The sequence below is a fragment of the Kryptolebias marmoratus genome, linkage group LG1, assembly GCF_001649575.2.
Source record: "Kryptolebias marmoratus isolate JLee-2015 linkage group LG1, ASM164957v2, whole genome shotgun sequence".
NCBI classification, from domain to species: domain Eukaryota; kingdom Metazoa; phylum Chordata; class Actinopteri; order Cyprinodontiformes; family Rivulidae; genus Kryptolebias; species Kryptolebias marmoratus.
The window spans coordinates 28,416,053-28,444,047 of NC_051430.1; the positions used below are offsets into that span (position 1 = coordinate 28,416,053).

The 27,995-nt window shown below is 41.7% G+C and overlaps 1 protein-coding gene across 1 annotated transcript in view; it reads left to right on the forward strand.

Moving 5' to 3' along the window:
* hs3st1l2 (heparan sulfate (glucosamine) 3-O-sulfotransferase 1-like 2) overlaps positions 1-27,257 on the forward strand; it is a 35,202-nt gene extending 7,945 nt beyond the window's left edge. The window contains exons 2-3 of the mRNA XM_017427771.3: positions 20,076-20,470; positions 25,081-27,257. Of these exons, the coding sequence (XP_017283260.1) occupies positions 20,201-20,470; positions 25,081-25,746 (936 nt within the window). The 5' untranslated portion in view covers positions 20,076-20,200 and the 3' untranslated portion in view covers positions 25,747-27,257. The remainder of the gene's footprint in view (positions 1-20,075; positions 20,471-25,080) is intronic.
* Positions 27,258-27,995: the final 738 nt, after the last annotated feature.

The following is a 27,995-nucleotide window of genomic DNA, read 5'->3' on the forward strand; positions in this document are numbered from 1 at the left end:
TTGTTTTGATTCATTTTTTTATAATAAACACAGCAGAAAAATACTGAGGTCCGGACCTCGGTGTCCTCAGTGGGAGCTACGGGCCTGGCTGTGGCGGTCATCTTGAATTGAAAGTTTCAACAAATGCCCAGTTGACCCAGGTGACTATAACAGTTGGGTGTGGCAGCCATTTTAAACTGGGTTTGATCAGTTGTAGTCGTATATCCATGTAAGACGTTATCCTCCGGCTTGCCTTTCAGCAGCGGGCGATAATAAACGCAGACACAGCCGTGTCACGCGCTATACGTGCAAAAACATTAACAGCTCGCCAAAGTTTGCCACTCTGACAGGGTGCGAATTAGAAAGGAACAACTTTCCGTGAGCATGTGATCACATTTTCTGCCTGCCAACATAAAAAGGTGGCGACAGACGGCTGCTGCTGTGCTCCGGCGAACCGTCCTCGGGTCTGACAGCGCAGCCAATGAGCCCGTTAACGTCTCGCACACACGCACTCCCAGATCAAAACTTTTTGTCATTTTTTACGATTGTCTCATCTGCAGGTTTCGTCGCAGCGTGCTGCCGGGTTCTGCTGCCTCCTCGGTTGCAATTTTCTACCCGCGTGAAATGTCACTTCACAAAAATGTCTGCAGGCGTGAAAGAAAGACGGCGCAGATCGTTAAATTTAGTGTAAAACTTCTTACATGTTGTCCAGGGTGGGCTGCAGGATTCTCTCCAGAGGCCTGAGATGAGCTGAAGTTTAGACTGCGTCTCATTAAAACCTCAGCCTTAATCTGAGCTTGTTCTCCAGACAAAATGGCTTCTTTCTCATGTGAGTTTATTCCTTCAGGTTGTCCCTGCTGGATTCACCTGAACACTTCACTCATACTAAACCATTTGTTGTACTTTTAGTTTGCTTCTTGTTAACAGATTTTCCTCTAAAACATTTTTTTTCAACTGAAAAGTTTTATCAATCCTTTCAGACACAGAATCTGTGGAACAGGCCCGTATCATGATGCTGCCATCTACATGTTTCACAAAGGAAATGCAACCTTTTTAGCTCAATGCGGCGTTTCCCTTTTCGTAATTATATCGCCGATAATTTAAACAAGAACAGTTAGTTTTCCAGCAGATTTCTGATTTGTTTGTGTCACCATTACTGTCCATCATCCTCCCGATGGTGGATAACGCTGGTCTAACATAAAGTTTCAGGTTTGAAACACTGAAATGATGCTATCTTTTGCTTTTATCTAGGAGTTTACTCCTTTTTAGCTTTTTAGCTTATGTTCTGCTTCTTTTAGCTCTAACAGCTCAGTTTTAGCTCAGCTGTCATTCAGTGTTAACGCTGCATTTTTTGCAGGAAATGCAATTTTTTCTAGTTTTTATTGTGTTTACATTAGAATGAATCTTATGCGTGTTTACTGGTGATACCTTTATGGAGATAGCTTTTTCAGGAAACATGCTATCACCAGTTTTAGCATCTTTTGTTAAACAAATATGAAGAAAATTGTCTTTTTTTCCCTTAAGTGTAGCTACAGCTATATAATTGTCGGTCAGATGAATTCAGTTTATTTCGAAACGTGCTCCACTCGTTCAGCTGAAAACATCTGGTATGTTTCATTAATCACCGGTAGTTTTATTATAAGGAAGTGGTTTGTGGTTCTAAAAAGCCAGAGCTGCAGGCCGGCTTTGCAAACACGAGGTCAGTGTTAACTGTATTTGTTCAACCTTGTGGTGGGAGTTTATCAGCCTGCCGGCCGCCCACTCTGTCGGACTCCAGCTCTGCAGGAGAGCGCCGACGTAAAAGAATCATGGAGGCCGCCACGCTTCATTTCCTTCATTTCCTCTGAGGTGACAAGAACTCCTTGTGGCAGGCAGATGGAGGACTGCAGCACGATCACACACTCACAAAGAAACACACCTATGACTTCATCAGTTTTCTGCAGAAACAGGTTCTTTTTATAACCATATTTTCAATCCTAAATACATTTTTTTGTCAAACTTTTAACACTTTATGCCCATAGGGAACTCTTAGCTGTGAAAGCTGCAGAACCCAGATGTTGATGAAGTTGAATAAAAGTCTAAATAAAGTATAAATCAGGCGCTTTTAACGCTTAGAGGAATGTAAACATGAACATCTCCAAGGCCAGGACAAGTGGGCAGCTCCATCTGCTCAGGAGGACTGTGGGATTAGCTCCGAGGCTTCAGAGGCGTGCAGACGGGATGGGACGATACGAGCGGTGTGTCAACAAATCATCCACTTATCACGTATTTCAGGCTTCCATGAGAAGAGTTAACGGCGTCAGTCAGTGGGTGCATCTTTGAGAGGTCAGCTGCAGAGCGGCCGCTGTGCAGCTGGCGGGGTTTCGGTGTCTTGCTCCAGGGCACATCAGCAGGGTTGCATGTCTTCCAACGCAGTGAGCTCGAGCCAAAAGACTCCGGGCTGAAGGATGATGTTCCCACTCACGGCGAGCGGGAACATCATCCCCTCAGCCGACAGGAATACTGATGAGAGCCGACGGGTTCGACTGAGAAACTGTCAGGAAGCAGAAAAATGTTCGCTTCTCTCAGAACTTATGGCAGCACCAAAGTTTTTACTTTATTTTTTATTTCTAATGAACTGTTTTTTTTTAAAGTAGAGACTTTTTAAAAGTAAACAAACTAAAAGTTTAGTTTGTTTTTGTGTGATTGCAATCCAACCACCTCTGGATGCTTTCTGCTGTTTTATTATTTTGGTAAATTTTATACTTTATTTACAAATTTATTTCCAATAGAAACAAATTAAGATCTCTTCAGTTCCTTCAAATTTCTATTTTTGTCTGCTTTGGCTTTTAGCTACTGTTTCTCCACCTTAATGTTTAGCTAGCCTTTTTAACTTTTAGCTGTTTTGCTACTTTTAGCTTTTCCCTATTTGGCTACTTTTTATATTTTAGACTGTGTTCTGCTACTTTTTAGCCAGCTTTTAATTTCTTTTAGCTACTGTTCTGTTACATTTAGCTTTTAGATATCATTTTACTACATTTACCTTTAACCTAGCTTAAGCCACTTTTAACCTTTGCTATTTTAGCTGTTTTGCTACTTTTAGCTTTTAGCCTTTGCTTTACTATTTGTAACTATTTTGCTACTTTTAGCTTTAAGCTAGCCTTTTGCTACTTGTAGCCTTTAGATAATGTTCTGTTATGTTTAACTTTTAGCTAGCATTTTACTACTTTTTTCTACTTTTAGCTTTACCAATTCAGGTGCAGCTTCTTCAGCTGATTTTTACAGGATGTACAGTTTTTATTTGTTGTTTTTTATTGAAAAACATTTGGGTTTGAAACCAAAAGTTGAGTATAAAATAGAAGACGAGTGTTTCAGCTGTTTGATTTTCTTGAGTATTTCCAACTAGATCTGTTCCACAGGAAGCAGATTTAGCTGGAAAAACATCATTTTTAACAAAACATTGTTATTGTCTGTTGGGAGCAAAGGTACAGGAACAGAATAATTTAGTAAAACTTAAATTAAAACTTCCGTTTCTTCCTCTCAAGGCCTGGAGAGAGACGGACCGTCCAAAACCCTGACCTGAAATGTTAAATTCTTGCCTCAAATTTATCTTTGAAAGCATTTGGCAGCAGCTAACAGCACAAACGGTTGTTTTATTAATTTAGGATGGGACATTTAAGCAGCGTTTTTATGTTTTTGTGGCGTGAATAGCAGGTGGAACACTTCTAATATTCTGTTTGTGACGCAGTTTAAATGTGAACAACGGTCGTCAGCAGCTAAAGAGGCTCCAACTCCTCCTGCTGAACTTCTTTCCTCCTTTCTGTTTTCCTGCTGGTTAAAATCAATCATCCTCGTCTCCCATGCGCCGATCTGCTGTGTACAGTAACAAGTCCCGAATCGACTCCCACATTTTAAGGGAGGAAGAGTCAAACGAAGGTGATGAAGGGTAAGAGAGGAGCGTCGCTCCAGGTTCGAGGAGTGACCTTGATTTGTTCCAGACAGTCAGATCGGGATGGCAAAATATGTGTGTGTGGTGTGTGTGTGTGTGTGTGTGTGAGGTTAGTGATGGCTCTCATTAATTTCCAGTTGCAGAGACCCCCCTCATGAGTGTGTGTGTTGTGGTTCGAAAGGAGGAAGAAGGCGGTGTGTGTGTGTGTGTGTGAGGAGGGAGGGGGGTTAAGTAGGAAGGCAATAAAGCCATTTAAGAGTCATAAAGTGCTTGGTCAATCAAAACCACCGCCTGCTGAGCGCCTCATGTCCTTGTCAGTGTGCGTGTGTGTGTGGTGTGTATGTGTGTGTATGTGTGTGTGTGTGGGGGGGGTGTTAGAGAGAGTTACAAAGACATTCAATGTGTTTTTGTGTGTCTCGGAGAAGAGTTTGTGCATCCATGTGTGTCAACATGTAATAATGAGTATTGTGAGGAACGGTGTGTGCGTGTGTGTGTGTGTGTGTGCGAGGGTGTAGGGGCTTAGTGAGCCAGTCTGGAGAGGCTGTGGGACATCAGGCTCAAAGAGAGAAAGAAAGGGGAGCAGAAAGAAAGATTGCACCACCAGTGGAGTTTCTGTGAAAATAGCAACAGAGCAGAGCCTCGTCTGAAAACGCCGCAGATTATTTGTTTGCAAAAAACAACAAAAAAAACCCCATTTATATCAAGTTCTTTGTCTTGAAGGAATGCAGATCGCCCGCCTTTGCATCAGTCAGAGTTTTAAACAAAGATCATGTTATAAGAGGAGACAAAACTAAAGACAGTTTGGTCAAACCGTCCAAATCACCTCATGCTTGACTCTGATCTGTTGGTGCTTGACGTACGTGTCGTGGATGACTCTCAGCTACGACCACAACAAGTTTTAGAGCAACATTTTGCTAACGCTGCAGACAAACAAACACACAGACACCAGGAGAAAACAGGTGAGAATTAATATCAGAAAGAACCAAACACTTCTGTCCAATATTTCACTCATTTCCTAAAAATCCACCCAGTTTAGTTTTTCTTTTCTGGTGCTGCTGCACAGCTGTCAGATAATTGGCATTAGATTTTTGTTTTAAACGGCAACAAAGACAAACGCTGCTGATTTTCCTCACAAATCTGAGTTTATCGCCTCCTGGGTTTGGTGTCAGAAACGTCAAGGCCCACCGTTCCTCAAAGGAATCACGCCAAAGTTTTAAACTAAGATCGACTCATCTTGAAAAACGATGACGTTTTGGACATTTTCTGCACAATATTGCACAAGTTATGATATCAACTCTCATCTGATACCACGTCAATGTTTGTAAAACTGACTGTTGGAGACATTTTTGTGGTTGCAGGGATTGTTTGGCTGTGGTGGCCATCTTGAATTGTGCTAAAATGAGGCTAACTCCAACAATTACTGCCAAGATTTTAAGCAAATATGTCACATGAGCTGTTCTGTGGATGTCATTCAGCTACTATCGCCCAAAATTTTAGCTCAGTATCTGTAAAATAGACTGATCTAGAGCCATTTTTATGTTTCCAGGAATTGATTAGCTCTGGCTGCCATCTTGAGTTGTGTTAACTCTAACAGTTAATGAGTTGCAGACGAACATCCAGTGATTATTTTCAAAGAGTTTCATTCAAATCTGTTCAGTGGTTCATGAGATATTTTGCTAACAGACAGTCAAACATGTGCAAACTTTCTGATTTAAATGTAACCATGTTTCTGTCTCTCTGTGTGTTTGTGTTAAACCACCAATCAGACTAATTCTCCATTTTGGACAAAAAATAAAAGTCATTTTGATTTATTGCTGTGTCTGTCGGGCACCGTTTGGCCGTAACACCACACCAACTGTGGCTTCATCTGCAACCCACCCCCTGTTTTTCTTTCCACACCTCCATCAGAAGAATTCGTCCCCCGGGTCTCCTGCTCAGGTGAGCACGATCTAAACAATCGTTGCCATGGTGATCTTCCAGCAGGAGTCCAAACAGACCTAATGATGCTGGAATTACTTTCTCCTCATCTGATGCTCCACTTTTCCTGCTCCGATCCAACCGTCAACACAAAAACACCATCTGTGTTTTTATTTTTAATCTTTCTCTTTCTGTCATTCTCTTTCTGTTTTGTTGTCCTTCTGTTTTTGTAACTCCTCCAAAACAGAACCCAGTTCAGGACCCAGTTAGTATCCGAGCTCGCTGGCCCGTGATGATATTGACCAGACACAACTTGTTCACCCCCATCTGTCAGCTCCAGACGCCTCATGTTGTACACAAGCGTGACACGCACACGTACCGCTAATGAAACTGAATTCACCCGAAAAACAAGCACACACCCACACACACCCACACACACACACGCACCCCCACCGTCTGTAAGAGCAGGCACAAAAACACACGACGTCCCGCTTTTCCTCAGTGACAGTTGGGTTAAATCCACTCTGACAGGTCAGATCTTCTCGCTGTCAGGCCAAGCTGTCACTGTGAGACAACCCACATATGTTGTGTGTCTATAAATGTGTGTGTGTGTGTCTGTGTGATGATGGATGATGGCTGCAGGCTGGAGATTGGATGTTATTTAGATAGATAAATAACGTCAGCTTTATCTTTATTTGTTTGTTTGCTTGCTGGGTACAATAATCATCACCCACCGCCATGAAAGGCAGCTGGTTGAGTGATTCCCTGCGTTTGTTTGTCTGTTAGCAAAATATCTCAACAACCATTGGACGGACTTTTAACTTTCCTCACTGAATGTTGTGCGTGTGTTTGTTTGTAATCACTGGATGTATAACTACAGGTGGGCAACTTTTGGACTTAACCTAATTCAATATGGCCGCCACAGCAAAGCAATCCAAGCAGACGGAAAAATATCTATAACTCGGTCGATTTTACAGATATTGAGCTGAAACATCTCCCTACAGATACTCTGAAGGCGACATCTTTGCTTTAAAAAGCCCTTTGACCACTGGATGGATTTCAGTAAAACTCTTAGATTGAAATTACTGAACGCACGTCGACAGCTCGTTAACTCAAGATGGCCACGACAGCCTATAGCCTGCACAAACATGTCTCCATCTCAGTGAAGTTTACAGATATAAAGCTAGTAGCTGTGAGTAATTCACAGCATATACCGTAATCGCTAATATGTCACACAAGATATCACAAAATCGGATGACAGGTTTGACCAAAACGTCTACAACATACGTGGCAGGCGACATAAATTCTTTCCAGGAATGCTAATTTTTTTATCTAAAACATCGTATGTTGTTGCAGTCAGATTCAGCAGAAGTAAAAGGTCTAAAACAAGAGCCAGTGGGAGGAATAAAAATCATTATTGCTTTCTACTTTTAGACTTTAGCCTCTGCTGTTAACTTGCATAATTACAGCTAAGTGCATTTCAACCCACAGCAGACGGGAAGTGTAATTCTGCAAACTGAAAGCCAGGAGCGTGTATGTGGTATATGTGTGTGTGGTGGAGGTGTGTGTGTGAAAAAGGTAAATTATGCTCATCATGTACCTGACTCAAGAGATGACCAAACATCTCCTTCTCTGTGGCACGAATGGGGCTCTGCAAACGCTCTGGCACGAGTAGAGTTCACGCCAGATGCAAAATACGTAAACGCAAAGGTCTTAAAACCTGCTTAATTCGAGTAAAACTTACACAGAATCCCACCATGGATTCAGCTTTTGCATACAGAAGCGTAAAGGAAGCATTTCGCTGTTTTCTGCATGCACGCACACTCACGAGATGCCTTTGATAAAACTGCGTTTCCTAATCAGACTCCCTCCAGTACACTTTCTGATAAAATACTAGCATCAGCCTTCTTCCCCTGCACACACACACACACACACACACCGAGCGCGCCAAAGAACGAGGCACATTTTGGTGTTTGATATGGTTGACCCAGATCTTGGAGCGTGCATGGCAGAAGATTTAAGGAGGAGGAGGAGGAAGGGGATAAAGTAGGAGTAGAAGAAGGGGGGGGGGGGTAACTTGGTGTTTTGAGTGAAAAAGATGATGAGGGAGCCAAAGGGTGGTGGGTGTCAGCTCCCTGGTTTGCTCACTGAAGGGTTTTTTTTTTTTCTCCTCCCAAAGAGTCTAATTTGAAAAGCACCGGGGGGGTTGTGAGTTAAAACGAACGGACACCAGAGAAGGTCAGTCATACTGAGACACACGCAAACAGCAGAATGAATTTAACATTTTAAAAAAGCTGATTCCTCTTTCCTTTTCCATGGGGATAAAAAGGAACTCGTTAGTTATTTCTGCTGCTTTTTCCTGGATTCAAATCATTAATGCTTGCTCTAAAACTAGAAATCTAAATGAAGATCTGAGTCTGCACAATAATTAAAACAATCAAATAAATAAATGAATACAAATCTTGGCCTTTAGTGGTAGAAAGGCAATCAGAGTGGAGTGAAAAATAACATTCAAAGACGTGAAATCATTAAACAGTTATATAAAATCCACAACAGGACTCCTCTTACAGAAAATTCACATGGATTTATCAGATTTTTTTTACATGAAACTAATGTGGAAAATCACATTTGATGACAGAGAACATGTAAAAAGCATACGTTCACAGGTAAAATCAAGTGATTTTCCCACATACAAACTTCATATGTTTTTGCTCTGAAATCAAATGTGCAAAACACGCATTTCACATGTTAATTTAACATGTTTGCACATGTGATTCCTACATGTAGGTCTCCTTATAAAAGATCTGCATGTTTTAATCTCTCTTAAAACTGACTTTTATATTGTCAAGTGTTCAGTTTGGTTGCAATCTGCAACTACAGCACTAGATGGCACTAAAACCTACAGAATCTTCACTTTAAGTTGCAAAACAATATGCTGGACAATAAAACTGTTCTGCAACAACAGATTTTGAATTATTGGACGTTCTGGGATTCTCTGAGCTGTGAATTTAAAAGAATAATGTCAACAAACGCCTCTTTTTTTTTCTTTTAATGTCTGCTGTTTCATCAAGTTTAAATGATAAAACGTGACCCTTTTTTAAAAAACTAAAAATAAAACTCTTAGACGTTAATGTGAAATTCTGTTTGGTAAACATGATTTCTTTTTCATGTCCAAGTCTGACTCCTGTCCTCTCGTTTGTAAGATTTAAAGGACATCTGGTGAGGATTTGCACCACATTTAAATTCATTCACTCAAAGAAAAAACTAAAATGGCCTCAAAAACTTAAAAAGCAGGAGCCAAAACTGGTAATTTGGGCCTCTGCAGAAGCATGTTGTTAGAAAATAATCAGGTTAATCATCTAAGATGTAGATTTTAACACATTTTATGCTGAATATGTCTGCCAAAAAGTGTTACACAGCTGCAGTTTAATTATATCAGCTCTTTTTTTATTCTAAATCTTCTTTTCTAAACTTGTTAATCGCAGCATTGTTTCAGTAGATTTCTTTATTTATTGAGCATTAGTGGAAATCGTGGCCTTTGACATGTTCTGCTGCCCGAACGCTGAAACAGCCGTCTGGTTTCTGCAGGTGGTGCTGTTAAAAACACCCGTACATAGCTGCAGAGGAAAAATGTCTGACAGAGGAGGGAGGGGTGAAGATGTCAGGACCTAGGTTTTTTCCGCCTCGTCCTCTCTGTCTCTTCATCCCTAATTGTCTCCCGGGAAAAGATCAAACCTTCTGCTCACACAGACAGCTCGAGCGGATCTTTCTTCAGGCTCAGAAACTTTCTAAGGTGCCTCTGACTCCAAACACAGAACTAAGTTCCCTGAAAAGGAAAAATAACTTCTTGATACATGTCTCTGAACTCTGAAAGACCTGACAGCGAACAGGAAGTTTTTTTTGGACTTCAGATAAAAGATTTTGTTACAACATATTGTGAGGGAACATCCAGATTCCGGCATTTCGTTGTTTTTCATTTTGATAACTGAGCAACGCAGGAAGAACACCAGAGGTTGTCCTGAGCTGGAAGCATGACCGATTCGGCGTCATTCTCAGATGTCTCCATCTATTCTGATTACAGACTCCCCTCTGAGTGTCGGCCATCTCCTCTCCAGGCAAGTAATGGGAACGAGATGGGGAAATAGGAGCAGCCTTGTTACATTTCCTTTGTTAGCCTGAAAAGCAATCATCTCTGAGTGTGTTTGCTGTAATCAGCGAGTGCGATTGGCCGAGAGGAAAGAGAGTGTGGTTGTGGTGAAAGTTTGGAGAGATGGTTGGGGAAATGAGCTGAAACCGGAACAAAAAAGAATTGGGTGGCAGGTGGTTGAAAGAAAAGAAAAAGAAGAGTTTTATCTGACTTTTAGTGATATGGCAGGGTTAGCAATCCAGAGCGGTTCTCCACGAAGCCCCCTACCAGGGACAATCTTCTTGTTGCCTTACATTCGTTCTCCTGTGGAGAATGTGCGCACATACACACCGCACCTCCACCCAGTCGTGCCTCCGTGCCACCAGCCTCCTCCTTCCCTGCCACCCTCTGTCTCTTTGTACAGGATAATCCATCCCCCAACCCCCAAATACCATTGCTCAGTCAAAAGATACTTCCAGGGGGTTGGACCGCAGGCAGTCACATGCTCACACAAAAGACTGCACACATTCATACACATAATACAAACACACACACAGGAACCTACATGACACTTGTCCCGAAAAGCAGATGGCAGCATCTGCCTTTCACAGATAATTAAACTCCAACCTTCTACTTTTTTTTTTTCTGTTTTCCCTCCATCTCCATCTTCTCCAGCCTTATCAGACTCGTATGTTTGCCATTACAGGGAGTTCATGCATCATTAACAGTCTTGGCATTGTTGTTGTTGTTTGTTCCCTCATTCCACGCTGCCTAATGTGAATCACAAGAAGCGAAAGATGAGGACTCGTCGCCATGACTCATGTGAGGCTCATTGAGCAGAGCTGAGGGGCTAACTTAGACCTCATATGATGCAAATAAAGAGAGAGGGTCCAGACAGTTCAGCAAAACAGAAAGGTCTTTGTTTTAGAAAGAATTTTCTGCAAATTTATTATTTTACGTGTGCCAAAAGCAACAAAAAAGTGAATAAATTATGAGTCTGTGCAAAACTCTGCAAGGTACAAAGTGCTTAAAGGCATCATTAAGCAGCCTCTTATGTGGTTTTATCCTTTGGATGAAGATTATTTTATTATGTCTGAACAATGCAAAAGCCAAGAGTTATAATACTAAATAGTTTTTTTGTCTTATATTATTCAAGAACTGAATTACAAATAAATTTAAAAAGCAGGAAAAACCCTGAAAAGAAGGGAACCACTGCTCAGAATCACTTTAAGGCTCAATTTGATGAAGTCCACTTGCCATCCAACTCATTTTTACAGACCTGTCACCCTCCCCAACATGCCAGCAGCTCCACCAGCAGCATGACACACGAGTTCCTCACAAAACGGCTCAGAAAGAGCTCGAGGAACACAACGAAAGGCTCCGTCATACTCCTTAAGAAGTCAAAAAGTCAGTCTGCGGTCATGTGGTTAGTTTCTGCACAGAACTCTCGGGAAAAGCCCTCCCGCTGCAGGACACGTCACGCTCAGTCAACGCAGCAGCATCAAGCTTGGCAGAGATGTACGGTGATGAGTTCACAAGTGACGAGGAGGTGAACATGTTGTTTGACGAGCAGGAGGATGAAGATCTGTTACTACTTTGTGTGTTAGTCATGCAGATGTACGTATTTTCGAACCAACTCACTGCCCGCATAAAAACAGAAAAACTGTTTCTGGAAGCGAGGCGTTTGAAGCAAAATGACAAAACTGCAAAACTAAACCTGCCCACAAAACCTCTGACCAATCACACAACACTTGGCGCAAACCCTGTGAGAAAACATTCAGCCAAGGCCTTGTGTCGAGAAGCTGCTACGGGAACAAAAAGACCACGTCACGCAACCATGTGAATAAGAGCCGATTTTGTGATTTCTGATGAAGGATGACAACAGCTGAAGAGTCTGAGGTGTTCCCATGGCCTTTTAATTCTCCGGATTCCAGTTAGACAACATCTGATGGTGTCTGATGGACACAATCCTCAGTCCACAGAGAACCAACCCTAAAATCTATAGAAGACCAACATTAAAATCCACAGAGAATGTACCCTAAAATCTGCAGAGAGCAACCTTAAAATCTATAGAGAACCCACTTTAACGTCCATAAAGAGCCAGCCCTAATGTCTACAGAAAACCGACCCTAAAATCCACAGAGAACCCACCTTAAAATCCACAGAGAACCAACCCTAAAATCTATAGAGAACCCACTTTAACGTCCACAAAGACCCAGCCCTAATATCTGAAAACCCACCTTAAAATCCATAGAGAACCAACCCTAAAATCTATAGAAGACCAATCTTAAAATCCACAGAGAATGTACCCTTAAATCTGCAGAGAACCTACCTTAAAATCTATAGAGAACCCACTTTAACATCCATAAAGAGCCAGCCCTAATATATACAGAAAACCAACCTCAAAATCTATAGAGATCCCACCTTAAATCCACAGAGAATGTACCCTAAAATCTGCAGAGAGCAACCTTAAAATCTATAGAGAACCCACTTTAACGTCCATAAAGAGCCAGCCCTATTGTTTACAGAAAACCGACCCCTAAAATCCACAGAGAACCTACCTTAAAATCGATAGAGAACCCACTTTAACATCCACAGAGAATTTACCCTAAAATCTGCAGAGAACAACCTTAAAATCTACAGAGAACCAACCCTAAAATCTACAGAGAACCTACCCTAAAATCGATAGAGAACCCACTTTAACATCCATAGAGCCAGCCCTAATATCTGAAAACCCACCTTAAAATCCAAAAAGAACCCGCCCTAAAATCTACAGGTCCATTTGGATCTATAAGGACACCTACTGATGTTTTGTGTTTTGTATGTTTAGAGTTTATTTGATCGGATGAACTGGAAACTAACTGATAAGTAACTGATCCTAATGTTACAGAGATAAGTTGCCCGTAGATCATATAGCCGTTTACAGTAAACATCACAGATCAAACTCTGTTCCTTTTGGAGACATTTAATGTGTATTTTTCCTGTTGTCACATGCTTAGCATGTATGTGACCCAACACTAAAGTTACTTCAGTGCCGTTGTTCTCACTCAGCACAAAGTCATCTTTTTAATGTCTTTTTAATGACACGTGCTGGCAGAACAAGTCAATCAAAATCTGCAAGTGAAAGACATTAAAGACGCTGTTTCTTAGACGTGATATGCTTTAACGTTATGGCTTTGTACGTCATGAAGAATCTATAAGAAACTTTTATAATGAAAATGGGGAGGAGTGAAAATAACTTCCTTATGTTTTGCACAGTTGTGTTTTTTGGGCTCGTGATTGTATTTGGGCCAAACAGCATTAACCTGATTTCTGCTGTGAATCAAGGCCTAATCAGCACTTGGTGTTTGTCTCGTTTTGACGTGTGCACGGAGCCGTTTCTCATTTCTAAATCCGACTCTGTCTCCTTTCATACGTGTCAAGATTAAAAGTTCATTGAGTCAAAAATATTTCCGGGCAGGAAGGTGCTACTTGTGTTTAATTTATGAGCTGCTAAGAGGCTGCTGCAGGGCACCCCCATTAGCATAGTGCCGGGGGTTTGTTAGCTGATCCGCAAAAACAGGGAGAGTTTCAAAATCGGAGGGGGCGGGAGAGAAAGTCGGGATCAGGAGAAGGAAAGGGCAAAGGTGGAGGTTGAGGAGGACAGGTGGAAGAGACCGTTCCGTCTCACAGGGGGATCTCAGGGGGTTCATGCTACCACTTAACACAAGGCGTGTTTCTTTCTGTGCAACACATTTGCAGAAAAGTCCCCGAAGGCACGTGGGTTTGTCTGAGCTGCTCACACGCATGAGCTCCTCGCGCCGTGATTGGCAGCTCACAGTTTGCTGCTCCACATGAAGATAATTACTGTAGGTGTTCTGGACGAGACGTCATCACCTCCAGCAGCTCATCTAGAATCTGTCAGAGTTTATATTTAGGACTCGTGACGCTAAATGAACTCAGAAATTATGGGTCTCAGATTAGAAGCAGTGATCAAATACTTCCAGCTGACAAATAAGTGATTAATTATGAATTTCTCTCTCATAAACACCAGTTTTTGAGCCAAAACTAAAGTTAGTTTTTATGTTTTAAAGAATTATGTTATCATTTTGTTATTTTATGATTTTGTGCTGGATTTTATTTGGTTATTTCGTTGCATTTCCTTTGCTTGTGTCAGGTAGGGTGCAAAATGAGGCGACCCTCAGTGTGCAAACACATCTCGGTTCCAGGCGATAAAATAATTTATTTTTAAGTGAAAGAATAAAAACAAAAAAGGCTGACGAAGCAGCAAAAACAAAGCTAAATACAAAGACGTAGCAGACATGAGCGGAACCGGACAAACAAACCAGCGAGTAAACGGAGATGAGCGGGTTTTAAAGGCAGAGGGTCATTAGGGGAAGTGGGCACAGGTGAGTGATTACTAATTAGAAGCAGGTGGAGACGGGCGTGGCAGGTAAACGAGTGACTGACAAAGACAAAACATGAAAACAATAAACTTAAATACGAAAGAAAACTCAAATCCTGACAGGCTGATGTATTTCCAGAGTTTGTTTCCTCCTGCTCTCCCTGCACAGCTGCTCTTCGTTTCTTGATTACTTCATCGTATGAGTCGGCGTCCTCTCTGCAGAAATACTTGTTTCCTCTTATGGTGCTTATTTTATAACATGTTCTGGTCACTTTTATTGAACTATTTAAGTAAAGATCTAAGTCATCATCGCATCTTTGGTTTGTCAGGAGCTGCACAACCCAGAATCTGTCAAATTAGGATTTCATGTTTTTAAAGAAATGCTTTATCATTTTGAATACGTATGAATTTATATGCAAATGAGAGACTTGGTTATATGTTTTTAGCTCAGTATGGGGCCGATATTTATTTGTTTTGGACACTGAAAACTTGAAGACTTACAGAGATTTGAACAAGACTGAGGAGCTGAGGAAATAAGAGAAAAATCATTTCAGTTTATCTTATGAGCAAGTAGCTGAAACTCAGATCATGACTGCAAATATAAGACTTAAAATATTCCTTGTTTTCCTCATGCTGAGTTTTTTGGCTTGGATAGGTTTAAAGAACGATGCAAAACTTCATCTGCAGTGTTGGATTATAATAAATGAAATATTGTTTCATTCCACGTACAGAAACACTGAAACTTGACACTGAAAGCTTCCCTCTCAGAAGCAGCATCCATGTAAGATAATTAACCAGATGAATAATAAATGTGTGAAGTACAATTAAAGTGTCCCGAAGTAATCAGGAGGCAAATCCTGGTGGTTTATAAGTCTGTCCGCTGATCTTTATCTAAAAACCGATGAGCTCTGCTTACAAAACCTCAGTTTAGGCCCAGAATAAATACAAATAAATTAAAAAACACTCACTTTCACATCAGCACTTGTCATAACATTTGCTCAGATCAGTTTTCATGTCCTTTTTTTTAGTTTGTGACTTTAAACAAATTTAATCTTTTTACCCAGAATGAACATAAGCGGTAAAAATTTAACCCGGCGATCCAGGGGGTGTTTGTTTTTCCTGTTTATTAACATCAATATTCAGTCAAACAGGTCAAACAGCATCAAAACAAGGACAAAGAACTCTGAGACAAATGAGGACGTTTCCTGCCAAAGACAGGAGGCAGTCAAACAATAAGTTGAAACACTTCCTGGCCAAACTACTCTCATAACAGATCAAATTAATTAGTCGTTCAGAGCCATTATCATCCATCTTTCCTCCGATGCATTAAGATGCACTACAACAAACTCTTCATGTTAAAGTTAATTTTACAAGGAACACCAGGAATCAGATTACACAGATGGAAGCCGTTGCTCCTTTTCCCACAATTTCAAAAATAAAAATCTGTTTTTGCTGCTGTTCATGCGGACAACAAAAATACAGACTGACTTACTTCCACCAGGAGGAGGAAAGTGCTTTTATATAAACTTATTATCAGAAACACTGTTTTCTACAGGGTACCTTGAAGGAAAAATGTCTTTAGATGTGAAAGAGATATTTTGTTCTAAAAAAAGCTCTGCTTTCTGTTCAGCACTAATGCTGCCTTCATTCACATGGAAATAACATCGACAGACGTTCAGCTTTGCTTTTCCTCGGATTTATTCTCCTTGACGTTGGAAATTTCGTATTTTAAAAACGAGCTTTCCTCGAAGTAACGCGCATTGCCCGCTGCAACATCTTGCACGATCTGTTATCGTTTTTTAAGCATGTGTCGGGGACGATTCTCAGCTACTACCACACCAAACTGTAGCTCAGCATCTGTAAAAGTGACAGAGTTTTGGCCCGTTTTGTGTCGTTTGAGGTTGATTAGCTGCGGCGGCCACACACAGGCAATAAAAAGTAAAGATTAATGAATAAATTAGCAGTATAATGGTTGTTGAGGCTGTTTGTGTGGTCGTTATTCCTGCCTTTTATTGGCAGTAACTACCAGGTTTTGTTACAGTGCTGGTTAGAATCCAGAATTCAGGCAGGAGCTCAAAGGAAAAAGTGCGCTAAACGGCAGATCACAGGGAGCGCAAGGAGAACCGGATAGTTCAACAACAAACCGGAAAAGAAGAGAATATAAAGGCTGGGCTGACGAGGAAGTGGGAACAGGTGAGTGTATACCAACAAGGAACAGGTGCAGGTGGGCGTGGCAGGCCACTGATCTGAGGACAGGGAACCAAAGAAGCAAAACTTAACAATACGGCCCTGTCCCAATACTCGCACTTCCACCCTCGTGTCCTTCAAATGCGCGTTGAAGGGTTTGAGTGTGTCCCAATTCTCCGATGTGCTCTTAAGCCCCGCCCCCTTTGTGTACTTACATCCAGCCTTCAGCTAAGCCCACAGCCAGGCGGACTTCGGCGAAGTATTTACCTACAATTCATCGCTGCATGTGACGTTTAGAAGTTTTTTTAAAAAATTATCTTTATTGACAATGAAAGGGTTTTGAATTAAACGGCAGAAATATGGCCATGGTGACAGAGCGAGCTGCGTCTGTCATGAAAAATGCAGTTTTTAAACGTAAAGTATTGAAATAATTCTTGTTTCTCTCTGCTGTATAGGTGTGAATACTATCAACAAGTCAGAGCAAAACACATTTGAACAGCCAAATATCTCCTGCAATGACTTTGGAAAGCAAAAATACCTAAAGGGATTACTTTGTGGAGGTTTCATTAAAACTTGTCCAGCGGTTCCTGAGATATTTTGCTAGCAGGCAGACACATGAGGCAATAAAAAGGCTTGCAGTTGTGTTGTTTGGGGTATATTATCATTTATTTTACTCACTCAGTTCCATTTTAGTGTATACAAATCTAAATGTGTTGTTTATTAATGCGATGATAATGTTTTCTTTTAAAAGTTTAGGTGTAGTTGTGAAGTAAAACAATAAGAATGTTTAATATTTACCAAAATTAACTGAATGAGTCGTAGTTAAATGTGGCTGAAGCAGAACGAGCTGAGAGGCAGAACCAGAGGAAATTATTTGTATTTCTCAGAAAGACTGAAGGCCTTCATGTTAGATATATTTGATGATTAGGTTTGGTCTTTCCTGGCCTGTATTTGTGCCTAAGGTACCAACAAATAACCCCCCAACGATGAAACTATGAGCCAGAGGGGGACGACAGAGGCCGGATGGATGACGTTGGTGTCTCCAGGTCGGGGGATAGCGCCGAAGGTCGGGGCTCCCTGATGGTGCAATTAGTGCCCTGCTGCAGGAACAACACCAGACAGGGCTTTTCTCCTCTGAACCAGAACATCGGCACACTAATTGATAACTGAGAGGACAGAGGAGGAAGGAGTCACTGCTCCATTACCTGAGCGGACCAACTCAGAGACATGTTGATGGTTTTCACCACCTGTGGTCGGCAGAGCTCACCTGCAGCGTTTCAAAGTAAAGCAGCAACCTTTGGCTGCTTTTAGCTAAAGGTTGTTTTAGCTTTTAGTCTTATCTAGCCTGTTGCTGCTTTTGGACTTTAACTCGTCTTTTCTATTTTTAGCTACTATTCTGCTACTTTTAGCTTGTAGCTAGCCTTTTGTTACTTTAGCTTTTTTAGCCTTTAGCTAACTTTTAGCTACTTTTAGTCTTATCTAGCCTATTGCTGTTTATAGACTTTACCTCGTCTTTTCTATTTTTAGCTAACATTCTGCTAGTTTTAGCTTTTAGCCAACCTTTTACTGTTAATATTTAGGATTTTGCTTCTTTCAGCCTTTAGCCAACTTTTTTTTTTTTTGCTACTTTTAGTATTAAGCTTGGGTTTTGCTAGTTTTAGCCTTCAGCCTACATTTTACTGCTTTTAGCTAGCATATTGTCAATTTTAGCTTTTAGCTAGTCCAACCTTTAGTTAGCTCTTTGCTACTTTTTAACTAGTCTTTGGCTATTTTTAGTCTTAAACTGCCCTATTACTACTTTCAACCTTCAGCCAACATTTTTTATGTTTTTCAGCTAGAATTTAGCTGCTTTTAGCTTTTAGCTAGTGTTCTGCTTCTTTTAGCTTTACCAACAGTTTCAGCTCCTTCAGAGCATTTCAGCTGTCGTTCAGCTCTCAGCGTTCACAAACTTGTTCCCTTACATTGAAAACCTGCTTCGACAGTGAAGCAGGTAAAACAGCTGCAGTTTTAGCTTCATAACGAGCTGCAGCTCCTGGAGACCCTGAACCTCACGAGAACATTCAGTTTCTCCTCGACATGGGTCCATATTTGAACGTTTCCGGTGTGTGACCACATCGCAGCTCCATATTGTGATCTGCTCGGACCGGCGGTTTGTAAAACGGCACATTAAAGCGCAGAACCGTGGCAGAGTTATGGGATCATAAAACAGTTGAAGAAGCAGCTCCAGCATCTGAGGTGGAAAAGGAAACGCCACCGTGACCGAACACTTATAATCTTAATGGTGCAGACGCCGCATCTTCCTCCTGCTCGGAGGAAAGGCAGCAGATAAATCCTGCTGAGAGGAATTAAACTGCACTTACAGGATCAACACAGAACGAGCAAAAAAAAAAAAAAAGAAAGTTTTAGAATGGCTCGGACTCACCTGGATGTGAAAACATCACATTCACACACATTTACACACATACAGGGAGGGCTGAAGAAGCTAAAGTCAGTTGTAAGGACCAACGCAGCTGAAAACTAAAAGAGGCACACCACAAGCTCAAAACTCAAAGCAGAACACAAGCTAAAACAAGCTAAATGCTACCTAATCGCCAAGAGTTGCAAAACACTAGTTAAAAGCTAAACGCAGCGAAAGGTGAGGTAGAAGCTAAAAGTACAAAATGAATGCTAAACGTAGCATAACACTAACTAAATGTTAAAAGTAGCAGAAGACTGTCTAAACACTAAAAGCAGTAAAATAGCTAAAGGCAGCCAATTGTAAAGTAGAAGCTAAAAGCAGCAGTAGGTTAGGTAACAGAAAAAGTAGCAAAAAGCTACTTAAAAGCTAAAGCAGCAAAAGGCTAGCTATCCGTATCAAAGTAGCTAAAAGAAATTAGCTGTTGCGCTAACGCCGGCATATTGACATTGATGCTCACTGCTGACATGTTGATTAATATGCATTTGAATGAATAAATGAATGAATGAATCTGTCATGAACCCCTGGATAAAGTAACCACTGGATTCACATCTGTAATGCGTTAACCTTTGGAGACAACTCAGTTCAAGATGGCCACCAGCTAATTGACATGAGGCAACACAAAAATGTTTATAATTCAGTCAGTTTTACGGATAATGAGGTCAAATCTGAGGTGGTAGTAGCTCAGAGTCATTCGCTGGACATACTCTGAGGGTGACATGTAACGGCTTCATCTTCATCATTTCTCAGCATAAAATGAACTCAGTTTAAAACTCTGCGGCGGGTGATATGCACTTCTTTAATGTGTCCCAGTCCATTAATTCGTATTTGATTTGCAAACTTTATGTCGTGTTTTTATTATACTTATTTACTGACAATAATGTAGACATTTTATTCTTTAGTTCCAAAACTTTGTGCTGCAGTTTTACCCCCTCCTGGTTGTAACATTTCTGTTCAGGGTTATTTAAAATGAGCTCATTTTGTTTGTTTATGAACAGATTTCCTGTCAGATTCGTCAGCCTTCCTGGGGAGTGATGGTGGTAAAGAGTGAGGCAGCAGAATACCACCATAACGTTTGATTTTCCTTCTCATCTCTTAGGTTGACAGATTGAAGAGCATCCTCCTGAGGCCCCCTGCTGACTGAAAACAAGCACTGCGCTGGAACTCCATGAGTGTGTGCTCCTAACCACCTGAGTGTGTGTGTGTGTGTGTGTGTGCGGCACCATGCTGTGGACGGTGCTCCTGGCGCTGCTGCTGCTTCTCCTGCTGCAGACTCAGCTCTCTATGTGCTTAAGGGAGCTGCGCAGCGGGGGCTCCGGTTCGGCTCTGTACTCCCCTCCTTCATCCTCCTCCTCCTCCTCCTCCTCCTCCTCCAACAATGGTACCCAGCAGCGGCTGCCCGGAGCCATCATCATCGGGGTGCGGAAAGGCGGCACCAGAGCCCTGCTGGAGATGCTCAACCTGCACCCAGATGTGGAGGTGGCAAAGGCTGAGGTAAAAAACTCATCCCTGTCACCTGGCTGTCATCCTCACATCTGCATGAATAATAAAACGTTCACGCCGGCGGTGTGTGACAAGGCAGTGCAAAAGTTTTAAACCACCCCTGATTTCTTTAATATTTGTTTCCAAGCAGCCAGACGTCCTTGTAGTCTTTTAAACTGGATTTGATCAAAAGTTCTCCAGATTTTCTGGAGGTTTTGTGTAGTTTTTTAAAATGTATATTACTTTTTCTCTTATTGTCAGTCCAGTTTCTCTCACAAACCATGACATTATATTGTGTAGACTTAAAATAGAGAGGAAACTAAACAAGAGGAAGAAGAAGGAAGTGTTGGAAGGAGTAAAAAATCCACCACACATATCATTCACCTCATTTTGCTCATTTAATTTACAGTTAATCATTAATATTTAACTACTTATTTTGTTGAACTCATTTTTTTAGACCTTACAAGATTAATATAGTCTTAAATATGAAAGCCAGCGTGTGTTCGTTAGGTGGCTTTAGGATTTATTTCTTTGTTTTCGGTTTAGTCGTTATTGATGTCCTTGTGTGTTTTCTCCTGTGTGTGTTGACTGGTTTGACCAAACCGTGCTCTGGTTTCAGGTCGGTTACATATTTGAGTGGTTTTATTTAGTTGACCTCTTTTACAGACCCAAGCGATTGACTTTTTTGAATTTTTATTATTTCTTTGAACTTTGCCGGGGAAATAAAAACCCATCTTTTTAAAACCATTTTCCTGTCAGGTTGTGACACAGCATCTGTATGACAGGATTTCATCAAACGGCTCCTTGGGATTCAGCTTGTTGTCGCTGAAACACCATTTTCTGTCTGTCAAACTGTGTTATTTTCATGGATTCACCTGAAGACACGGGAACAAATAGTGACTTTAAGGCAGACTGCTAATGAAGACTTTACAGAGTGAAAAAGCAGCAAAAACCTTGAAAGATTATTGATCAAGAAAATTTAAAACAGGAAATGAAAGCTAAGACTTGTCCACTTGCTTTTTTTATCCAAAGAAGAAAAAAAATCTATTGCTTTTGTTTACAAAGAGGTTTTTGCTGTCATTAGCCAGACAGGAAACTAATTTAATGTTGGTACATTATGTACAAATACTACAGACCCAGTTTCAGACAAAGTACATCCGGCAAGGCACTTTCAGATGTTATGGTATCAGTAAAGTATTTATTATTTACTGGATAATTCATCTGACATGAAGTAAATTAGGACAACTCTGAATCTTCACCTTCTGTTATTGTTTAATTCTCCTACAGAGTGTTTATTAGAGGTTATTACTACATTTATTACTGGTGATTTCATAAATAAAACAAAAACTCACATCACAGATGATGATGAGTTCGTAGAAGCTCCAAAAAAAACCCTGTATTTTCTCTTTAAATTACAACTGAGATGTAATTTTAGTGGCTCCTGATTACATTTTTCACAAAACAACCAACATTAACTTAGAAAAAAACAAAGAAATTACTGTGATCGGGTAAATTAGGTATTATTTTATGTAACAACTTTGCCTTAAGTGGGACAGATCCCTCACTTTGGAAACCCTGAGTCAAACCACATGACTGTAATCAAATCAGAAACTGAAAATAGACCTATATGATAGCGTAGCAGCATGTTTACTGTCTTGCTTTCTGGTGTTCTGCAGCGTGGAAAAGGCTTGTTGTTGCCCCTTGAGACTGTTGAGAAAAGAAAACCTCACTTCTACTTCAGTTGTCAGCTGACAGGTACCGGAGTGTGTTTCACGCTCTAATCTCAAGAGCCAGTAAGAAAGAGAAAGTGTAGAGCTACAAAACAATCTAAAATTAGCAACAAATGTGAGATTTTGAACAGTTTTATGGACAGGAAAGAGAGAAGTCTTACAGGTTTTAAAAAACTTTGTGTTGTAATTGTGTCAGCAGCTTCATTTAAGTTTAAGATAATACCTTCAAGAAGCTTTTATAAAACCGTCCTTTAGCTGCAAGACAAGTAATGTTTCAGTGACACGCTCCAGTTCTGAAAACAAAGATAATAGAGGCCCAGCAGTCCCTGAAGAATGCACATCACCCGCCACCTTTTAAACTGAGATCATTTTATCTGAGAAATGATGGAGTTAAATCTGTTTTAGGCAACCCTTGAAAGTAACATTCTGCACAATCCCATGCAACATCTTCCTTGAGCTGTTAGTGCAGTGGTGTCCAATCCTGGTCCTGGAGGGCCACTATCCTGCATGTTTTACTTGTTTCTCTGCTCCAACACAGCTGATTTGAATCAATGTGTGATTATCAGGCTTCTGCAGAACATGAAGAGGTCATTTAACCTCTGAATCAGGTGTGTTGGAGCAGAGAAACAAGTAAAACATGCAGGATGGTGGCCCTGAGGACCAGGATTGGAGACCACTGCTTTATCGCCTTTAGCTGCAAGACAAGTAATGTTTCAGTGACACGCACCAGTTCTGAAAACAAAGATAATTGAGGCCCAGCAGTCCCTGAAGAATGCATATCGCCCGCCACTTTTCACGCCAGAGTTTTACACTAACAGCATTTTATGCTGAAAGCTGTTTTAGGCAAACCTTGAAAGTAACATTCTGCACAATCCCATGCAACATCTTCCATGACTTGTTAGTGCTTGGAGTATGTGGAGCGAATGACTCTCAGCTACTACCACACCACATTTTAACTCAGTGTCTGTAAAACTAGAAGAGTTACGGACGGTTTTTGTGTTTTGTAAGGTAAGTCAAACTGTTGTGAATCAGTTTGACTTCAAATGTTTGTTAGCTGTGGATTTAAAAGCTGTGATTAGTTTCTGAAAGTTTCATTAAAACCCATGTAGTATTTTATTTTGCTAACAGAGAGAGAAATGTGCACACAGGTAAAAACATTACAACTGGCTTTTGCGTTATTAGCGGCACGAGATAACAACTACGACAACGGTGCTCACCGATCAGCTACAGCAGTGGTGTCCAATCCTGGTCCTGGAGAGCTTCTATCCTGCATGTTTTCCTTGTTTCTCTGCTCCAACACCCCTGATTCAGAGGTTAAATGACCTCTTCATGTTCTGCAGAAGCCTGTTAATCACCCATTGACTCAAATCAGGTGTGTTGGAGCAGAGAAACAAGTAAAACATGCAAGATGGTGGCTCTCCAGGACCAGGGTTGCCTACCCCTGAGCTAAAATGTAATTTTCATGCTTTGGCTTAACTTTTTAACTAAAATATCAATTTAGTAAAATCAGTCGAATCTGTAGTTGGATTTATGTTCCATCCTAGTCCAGTAAAGCGTGTGAGGCTGAGATATGAATCGATACTCGGGTCACAAACGTGTCAAAGAGCGGTTCGGTTCAGCCGGCGCGCGCTCCGGATCTGAGTTAATGCAAACAGGCAGCAGCAAGACTCAGAGCAGATGCAGCTGAACTTCCCCTCAGTTTGATGTTTAGTTTTAAGATTATCACTGATGACGGGCCCTTCCTGGAGACGCTGCACTGAGAGAAATCCTGATCAGGACAGTTTAAAGTTACAGCTGAAGGGTTTCAAAGGCTTCGACCAAAAAATATATTAGTTTAGACAAGATGGACACAGAATTTTAAAAAAACTGAGTGTCTTCTAAAGGTCTATAGGAACTCTTTAAGGCCGAGCATTTCTTGAAACTAAGATCATCTTCTGTTAGGAGACTGAGTTACTGAGTTTGGTCATGCAAGTGTTCGCCCTCAGAGTTTGGGTTAAAGGATGACTCACTGCTACCATCACACCACATTTTAGCTCAATATCTGTGAAATTGACTCGAAAGATGAGGGATGAAAGTCAGCCGTAGAAAGACAAGAGTACCTGTGTGTGAAGGAGAGGGAGGCAGGTGGAACAGGGAGGCTACAAGGTCAGAGGTCACAAAGATGCAGGACTTCAAGGACTTCGGGTCGACTGTCCAGGAGGACGGGGAGTGAGGTAAAAAGGTGAAGTTTCAGGAGGGATTTGTGACAAAAAGGTGGCAACAAAGGTGAAAGGAAAGGTTTACAAGACAGTGGTGTGAGCAGCCATGCTGTTTAGTTTGGAGACAAAAAGACAGAAGACAGAACAGGAAGTGGCAGAGCTGAAGATGTTGAGGAGGGACAAGGATGGACAGGATTAGGAATGAGGTCATCAGAGGTCCAGCACAGGTTGAAGGACTGGGAGATAAAGTTAGAGAGGCCAGACTGAGATGGTTTGGACATGTGCAGAGGAGGGACAGAAGGATGTTAGAGACAAAGAGGACATATATGGATGTAGTTAGAGACGACATGGAGGACAGAGGACAGAGGACAGAGTTAGATGGAGGAGGATGAGTCACTGTGGAGACCCCTGAAAGGGAACAGGCGAAAGAGAAAGAAGAAGAAGATCTGAGACATTGACTGAGTTAGAGCTATTTTTGTGTTGGCTAAGGTTGATTAGCTGTGGCAGCCATCTTGAAAGGGGCGTGACTTCAAAAGCTAATTGGTTGTAGATGTATATCCAGTGACAGACAAACGATCACATCCTCACAGACATGTACAAACATATTATTGAGCTTTACCTTCAGAGGTAACAAATCAGGAAACATGAAATGAAAAGCTGCTACGCTTCTCCTCATCTTTTGTATCCTTCTCAGGTGCACTACTTCAACGTGGAGGAGCACTTCCGCCGCGGTGTGAGCTGGTACCGAGCCCAGATGCCTTTCACGCTCCCGGGTCAGCTGACGGTGGAGAAGACCCCCGGATACTTTGCAGCTCCTCAGGTTCCTGCACGAGTCTGGGACATGAACCCAGCTGTCCGGTTGTTGCTGATCATCCGGGACCCGGCAGAGCGGCTGGTGTCCGACTACACCCAGGTCCTCCACAACCGGCTGACCCAACACAAGCCCTACCAGCCGCTGGAGGAGCTCCTGCTCCGCAAGGGCCACATCAACCGCGGGTACAAGGCGCTGCAAAGGAGCCTGTACCACCTGCACCTGGCCCGCTGGCTCGAGGTCTTCCCCAGAGAGCAGATTCATGTGGTGGACGGTGACGCCCTCATCCAGGACCCCTTTCCCGAGCTGAGAAAGGCAGAGAGGTTTCTGGACCTGCCGCCCAGGATAAACCCCAGCAACTTTTACTTCAACACCACCAAGGGCTTCTACTGCCTGCTGTCTGCCGGACACGACAAGTGCCTGGACGAGTCCAAAGGCAGGCCTCACGCCCCTCTGAGCCCGCAGGCCCTGAAGAAACTCTGCCGCTTCTTCAGGAAGCCCAACAAGCTTTTCTTCGAGATGGTGGGGAGGTCGTTTTCCTGGTGCTGATCCAGCCACAGAGGGGTGTGGAGCAACTCAATCAGGGGTAGACAAGTGAAAACATTTGAACGTTTCTTCTTGTCGGTACCTGCTCAGGTATAAACGTGGCCAACAAGTGGTGCACACATGCAGGAGGAGGACTGAACAGATGCTGTGACCAAGCTGGTGCCTCCTCAGACACGACAAAGCTACAACAACTGTGCCATACACAAGTCTGAAACTGAAACTAACTAAACCAACAGTCCGTTAGAACCACAGACTGTATGTTGATAGACCTCCGATGGGACCTTGGGGTCTTCCCAGTTTTAAAACAATAGTCTGGTCATTTCTGAAGTGAAGTTTTGTCTGATAGTTATCCAGATTTAGGACCTTACCAGCTGTGACATCAGTCATAGAGCACAGAATATGGAGGCTAATGACTTGTTTATTCCTTTTCAGCCATAAAAACCTTTTTAATGACATACCAGTGTGAAAGAACACTAATATTAGCTAACTCTAAAGGCAAAGTATATATTGCAGAATTGCATGATAATATATCTGGGAAAATACTGGAGTAAACAGAAACACAGACTCATATATTCACAGCATCAACACCATCTGCAAATATATGGTCTGTCTCTGCTCAGCACACACGTGTTCATGCAGTAAAACAAACAAAATGAACAAACAATGTCGTGCAAACGTGATGAGGTCTGATATTAGCTAATTTAGTGTTCTTTCACATTGGTTTTAAGCCTGAAAAATGATAAAGGGTTCTTGTTTGGCTAGCCATTAGCCTAGCCTGGATGTCTCTGACTGATAAAGTACTAATTATTGATAACTGTTTGACCAGCCTGTCTTTAAGTCCTGCCCCCTTGATGGAAACAAACAGATTTTGCTGTTGTTAAAACTAAAACAATGCATAAATAAAACACAGCTAGGATATTCCTTCAGGCGTTGACTCTTTAGTCGTGTAGTTCTTACCTTGCTGCTGACTGTTCCCATATTTATTTTTCCTGTAATTAGTTATTTCATGCTTAAAAAGAAAGAGCGGAAGAAGCAGGCAGGACTTAAAGCTCCACGTCGCTGCTGCACAGACTCTGGTTCCAAAAAATCCAACGAGGCAGCTTCCATGAAACGGGATCCTTCAGTTCCCAACAAGCTGGTCTATCAGTATATATGTCTGTGGTTAGTTCTCATGTGTGGGTTGTTTTAGAAGGACGTGCAGACGAAATAAAGATCTGAGCAGATGGTTGCATTAATTAACTGTTGCACTACGACCAAATCGCATTAAAAGTCAATCAGCGGAAACGATTTCAGAAACAGACATCTTTGAATTTTTGTTTTTTGACAGCTGTAAAAGTTTTGTAAACTTTCCATTTTTTAAATTGTTTTCTGTGTTAGTTTTACAGCCTGCTTAGTGGGAAAAAACCTTTTTAATAGATGCAATTTGACTTCTTTTTTTTAAGCCAGTCATGTTTGTTGCTAGTTTGTTTTTTATTTAAAAAACACGTTCTTTTAATAAATGTTTTCAACCTTCAGTTGAGTCTCCTGTTTGAGCCCAGAAATGAGTTCCCTTATCACATAAATTTGGAACTGAATGAGTGTTTTTTTTTTAGAACTGGCAAACACAAAATGAATGTTTCTCCACATTTAAAGGAGTCACGCTCTGATGGGAAAAAGTCCAACATTTGAAATGAAATGTTGCGTTCTCCCTCCAGCAAAACAATCTGAGCGTCAGCTTCATCGATGTCTGATTTTAGGTGACTCACAGAGAGGAAGCATCTACGGATGAGGAGATGCAGCACAAACGGGTGATCTATTGCGCGTAATATGAGGAGGATAATTCAGAGATGAACGGATCAGGATGAGAGCTGAAGGTTGACCTCTGCCTGTCACCCTCCCACCCCCCCTCAGGAGAAAACCAGGAGGATGAAGACAAAGGATAAACAGATGATTCCTGCTCTTTGAAGATGTGGCAGCTCCATCTTTCATGTGATCCTGCAGAGACACACACTCATCTGGATTATACCTCCGGTGTCGCTTTCAATCAGGCCGAGCTTCGCTTTATTTCTTCATGAGTTTGCAGCAGCTTCAGCTGCAGGAAATAACGGTTACAGTGATGTCTGTTAGAGCTCTGCCAATAATACAAACGACCGCAAATATGAGGAAAAGTGTACGGCAAATTTAACATCCATCCATCCATCCATCCATCCATCCATCTTCTTCCTCTTATCCGGGGTCGGGTCGCGGGGGCAGCAGCCTAAGCAGGGAGACCC